Source organism: Neltuma alba, unplaced genomic scaffold (genome assembly GCF_004799145.2).
Source record: "Neltuma alba isolate B1F8T4 unplaced genomic scaffold, ASM479914v2 tig00005754_pilon, whole genome shotgun sequence".
Classification (NCBI taxonomy): domain Eukaryota; kingdom Viridiplantae; phylum Streptophyta; class Magnoliopsida; order Fabales; family Fabaceae; genus Neltuma; species Neltuma alba.
The window spans coordinates 53,637-58,225 of record NW_021634220.1 but is presented as its reverse complement, the minus strand read 5'-3'; the positions used below and the strand labels follow the sequence as shown (position 1 = coordinate 58,225).

The 4,589-nt window shown below is 38.3% G+C and overlaps 1 protein-coding gene across 1 annotated transcript; it reads left to right on the top strand.

Annotated features, from left to right (window-relative positions):
* The first annotated feature begins 1,337 nt into the window (after positions 1–1,337).
* On the top strand, positions 1,338–4,258 carry LOC114748605 (uncharacterized). The gene is made up of 8 exons (XM_028937044.1): positions 1,338–2,177; positions 2,268–2,459; positions 2,535–3,064; positions 3,161–3,329; positions 3,404–3,670; positions 3,763–3,866; positions 3,967–4,039; positions 4,121–4,258. Exons 1-8 carry the CDS (start codon positions 1,338–1,340, stop codon positions 4,256–4,258), a joined length of 2,313 nt encoding a protein of 770 aa, XP_028792877.1.
* Positions 4,259–4,589: the final 331 nt, after the last annotated feature.

Here is a 4,589-nt window from a genome sequence, read left to right as displayed (position 1 = left end):
CGAAGTTGGAGAAAAGGGTTTGTGTTTTCTTGAAAATGCTGTTGTGAATAGCCATACTGAAGTTGTAAAAGTATATGTAGATGTTGTTAAGCCGTACACAAGGGTTGTAAAGTTGTAACCGAAGTTGGAAAAAGGGGTCTGTGTTTTGTTGAAAATACTGTTGTGAATAGTCATACTGAAGCTGTAAACATGTATATAGATGTTGTTAATACCTACACCGAAGTTGTAAAATAGTAACCCCGAAGTTGGAAAAAGGGGTCTGTGTTTTCTTCAAAATGCTGCTGTGAATAGCCATACTGAAGTTGTAAATACTTATATAGATGTTGTTAATCCCTACACTGGAGTTGTAAAATGGTAACCGAAGTTGGAGAAAAGGGTTTGTTTTCTTGGAAATGCTGTTGTGAATAGCCATACTGAAGTTGTAAAAGTATATATAGATGTTGTTAATCCGTACACAAGGGTTGTAAAGTTGTAACCGAAGTTGGGAAAAGGGGTCTGTGTTTTGTTGAAAATACTGTTGTGAATAGTCATACTAAAGCTGTAAACATGTATATAGATGTTGTTAATACCTACACCGAAGTTGTAAACTAGTAACCCCGAAGTTGGAAAAAGGGGTCTGTGTTTTCTTCAAAATGCTGCTGTGAATAGCCATACTGAAGTTGTAAATACTTATATAGATGTTGTTAATCCCTACACTGGAGGTGTTAAGTTCTAACCGAAGTCGAAAAAGGGGGTTTGTTTTCTTCAAAATGTTGTTGTGAATAGTCATACTTAAGTTGTAAATATGTATATAGATGTCGTTAATCCCTACACTGGAGTTGTAAAGTTGTAACCGAAGTTGGAAAAAGGGGTCTCTGTTTGCTTGAAAATACTGTTGTGAATAGCCATACTGAAGTTGTAAACATCTATATATATGTTGTTAATACCTACACCGGAGTTGTAAAATAGTAACTCCGAAGTTGGAAAAAGGGGTTGTGTTTTCTTGAAAATGCTGTTGTGAATAGCCATAATGAAGTTGTAAATACTTATATAGATGTCGTTAATCCCTACACTGGAGCTGTTAAGTTCTAACCAAAGTCGGAAAAAGGGGTCTGTGTTTGCAACAAAATGTTGTTGTGAATAGTCATACTGAAGTTGTAAATACTTATATAGATGTTGTTAATCCCTACACTGGAGGTGTTAAGTTCTAACCGAAGTCAGGAAAAGGGGTTTGTTTTCTTCAAAATGCTGTTGTGAATAGCCATACCGAAGTTATAAATAACTATATAGATGTTGTTAATCAGAAGTTCCTAATTGTTTTCTGACATGCTTGTATTAATGTGTAATGTGCAGAAAAAATGGTGTTGGAGGGAGAGACATCAACTTCAAAAGGGCCAAGGAATGGGTATGTCTTATTTAGAGAGGAATTTGCTCAAGGGAAAAAATTCAAGGGTGTAGTAGATAGAACTAACAAGGCGAAAGAGGCATGGGCAAGGCTCTCTATTAAGGAGAAGAAAATATATAGTGAAAGGGCCAAACAAATGAGGCCGGAGAAGAAGAAGAGTAAGAGAGTATGGAAAATGTTCACCCGTTGCTCTGTTCGTCAATTCATGTCACTGGCGGAATTTGTTAAGAGTGATGAAAGTTTAAGACAAAGGATAGAGAACATAGGATTCTCTAAGTTGTTGGATGTGGAAATTGACAAACTCCCACGTGAGTTAATTGTAGCTTTCATTCAATCGTACGATCCAGCAACACATCAGTTCCGATTAAGGGGGAGGACAGAAGAAGTTGAGGCAAACGATGTGGGAACATTGCTTGGTGTGCCCCATACTGGGGAAGAGGTAAAAGGAGATGTTGATGAAAATCATGACACATATAAGAAGCTGAGGAGAAAGTATTTAAATGTTGTTTATAGCAAGATATTAGCTGACATAAAAAGTGGGACGGATGATGAGCATTTTGAACTATTATTTATGTTGGTCACACTTGGCACATTTCTAGCTCCAACTTCAAGTGCAAGAGTTGGTGAGAAGTTATTAAGGGTGGTATGTGCAACTATGAATGGATATGAACAGTATGATTGGGCAACGTACATCATGAATGACCTCTACAAGGAAATGGAAGATTATGTGAATTTGTTCAGGAAGGAGAGGGATCCGTGCTGCACTGTGGGTGGCTGCCTGTACTTCTTGGTGGTATGTTTAGAGCAAAACATGTTGTTCAATGTTAATGTAACTGTTTAATTCAATTGGCTAATGCGGTGTGTTCTATGATTGTGGTTGCAGCTATATTTGGGTGAGAAATTCCCATTGTCAAAAGCTACTAACCATGACCCAACAAATGCTATTGCATATTGGACGGATAAGAGAATAAAGGAATTGGTCAACAAAGAGTCAAAGAGTAACATAGGCCTATTGTACAAAGGGAAGTCTACAAAAGTGGTCGAAGATACAATAAGTGTTGCTCATCTACGACCGGTATGTTTATAGTTTTGTATGTATAAAATTCATTAATATGTAAAGAGTTTAACTGTTTAGCAAATGTGTTAGCAGGAATTGAAGCAAGTGCATCGAAGGATGATGGATGCACTTGAGGAAAGCCATAAAAGGCTTAGTAACCAATTTGCAGAGGAGCTTATGAAGGTGCAGCTCCATCTACAGGGGATGCCAAGTTCAAATCTGAGGGACCTTGTTGACAACACACGCGATGAGGCAGTGATTCTTCCATCTGATGGTAAAGGTGAAGAGGGAGGTAGTGACAAAGGTTATAGTGATGGAGATACTGCTGAAGGTGAAGCCCATGATCAGGAAAGAGGTAGTGATGAAGGTGATGAGGATGGAGAGGAAGGAGACAGTGAGAAAGGTGATGATGAAGGAGATAAAGGGGTGGAGTCATCAGATGAAGAGACTGACAAGGGAGAAGACCAAAGGCCATCAAAGAGAACAATCATTCCAAGTCGTCAAGTAACTTCTCCATGGATTTCCATGTTGAAGCCTGTTAAGAGGAGAAAGAGAGTGATAACTGAGAAAGACAAGTTTTTCAACATTGTCTCTCGTATGTGTTCACGGGAGGAGGGTCAGAAGTAAGATATGCCGTGCATGGAACATTGAAAGCAGGAAATTTTTTTCATCTTGTTTTGTTATTGTTGTTTTACTTACATATGATGTATACATTGCAGGATTATGGTTACAATGTGTGATGAACAAATTGATCGGGATCAATTGCGCACGATAGGTGGAATCGAAAGAGTGAGTAGCCCTCTAATAACAATGGTCGGTAGGGCATTAATGGCAGAGGCAGGTGAGGGAGGACAAGTGAGGCGACACATTTTTGATGCTGAGTTCATGGTGAGCCCTGTGGTGTGTACGGTTTGTTTGACAATTACAGGTTGTGATGATTAAACTAATATGTTGTTTTGTAGATGAAAATGCTTGGTAACCCTTCTCAGTGGCGAGCATCAGAGAACAAACGTGCTATTTTGCCACAGCATATCGGGTACAACCTAGGTGACTGTGATTTAATATTTGGACCCGCAATTGTTGAGTCTCACTGGTTTTGCTTTGTGTTGGAGCTAAAAACAATGCATTTGTATGTCCTGGACTCCATGAGGCTGCCTAATGATATGCCAAAGAAGACCAAGAAGAAGGATTCATTGGAAGAAAAAAGGATGTTTCATCTTCATGCATGTGTAAGGACTAAACTAATGTATCTGTGTATCACAAGTGCCCAATGTTTCCACCTTTTTATCTCATATTTTGGATTTCTGTTGTTGGTTTGCAGAGAGACAACTTTTATGATATAATTGCATTAGTCAGACCTCAACTTGTTGGGAAGAAGCCTAAGACTGATATTATTTTTGCACCTGTTCCACAACAGAACAACTTGTATGTTGTGTTGACTGTTGACATTGTTTTCTAGTTTAAGATGTGAATTGCAGAAGCAGACATACTAACTTAAATGTTTTATTTCCCATTGGATGTATAGGAGAGATTGTGGTGTTCATGTGTTGATCTGGCTAAGCAAATGGGTCCCGGATGTGACATTTGACTTCAATGAGGTATGAAAGTTGTCTATAATTAATGATTAATTATTTGCCAGGTACGGTGAACATTAACATATGGACCTGTCTTATATGCAGAATCATGTAGCTGAGTTTAGGCGTGAGCTAATGTGGTGGCTAGTTAATCATCCGCAAAATTCAAGTCGTGAAGAAGCCTTAACTCTCCTCTCAGAACAGCAGAACAAGACAACCACCAAAAGACGACGTTTGTCATAGTACTTAGTAGGAGGTTCCTTTTACATGTTATGTGACACTCTGATGTAGTTCCATGTTATTTAACTTGGGAGAACATTTATGTACATGGCAGAAGGACTGATTTCAAGATTAGTAATTGTGTCTTGTTAGCAACGGGTTCATACCATTTGCGACATTAGTAGTCAGACTTTATGGTAAATTTTAACAGCAGCATTATATATGTTTCCAACTTGTGTATCGATTTTCACAACAGCATTCACGAGATGAAAACAAGTACCCCTTTTTACAACTTCAGTGAAGCTTTTAACAACTTCAGTATAGGTTTTTCACAACTCATGTATACCCGTTAAGT

Excerpts from the sequence above, each read along its gene's own strand:
- LOC114748605 (XM_028937044.1), top strand. The coding sequence starts at position 1,338 with ATGGTGTTGGAGGGAGAGACATCAACTTCAAAAGGGCCAAGGAATGGG. Across the intron at positions 2,460-2,534 it reads GTGTTGCTCATCTACGACCG|GAATTGAAGCAAGTGCATCG; the intron begins GTATGTTTATAG and ends ATGTGTTAGCAG. Across the intron at positions 3,330-3,403 it reads TTTTTGATGCTGAGTTCATG|ATGAAAATGCTTGGTAACCC; the intron begins GTGAGCCCTGTG and ends GTTGTTTTGTAG.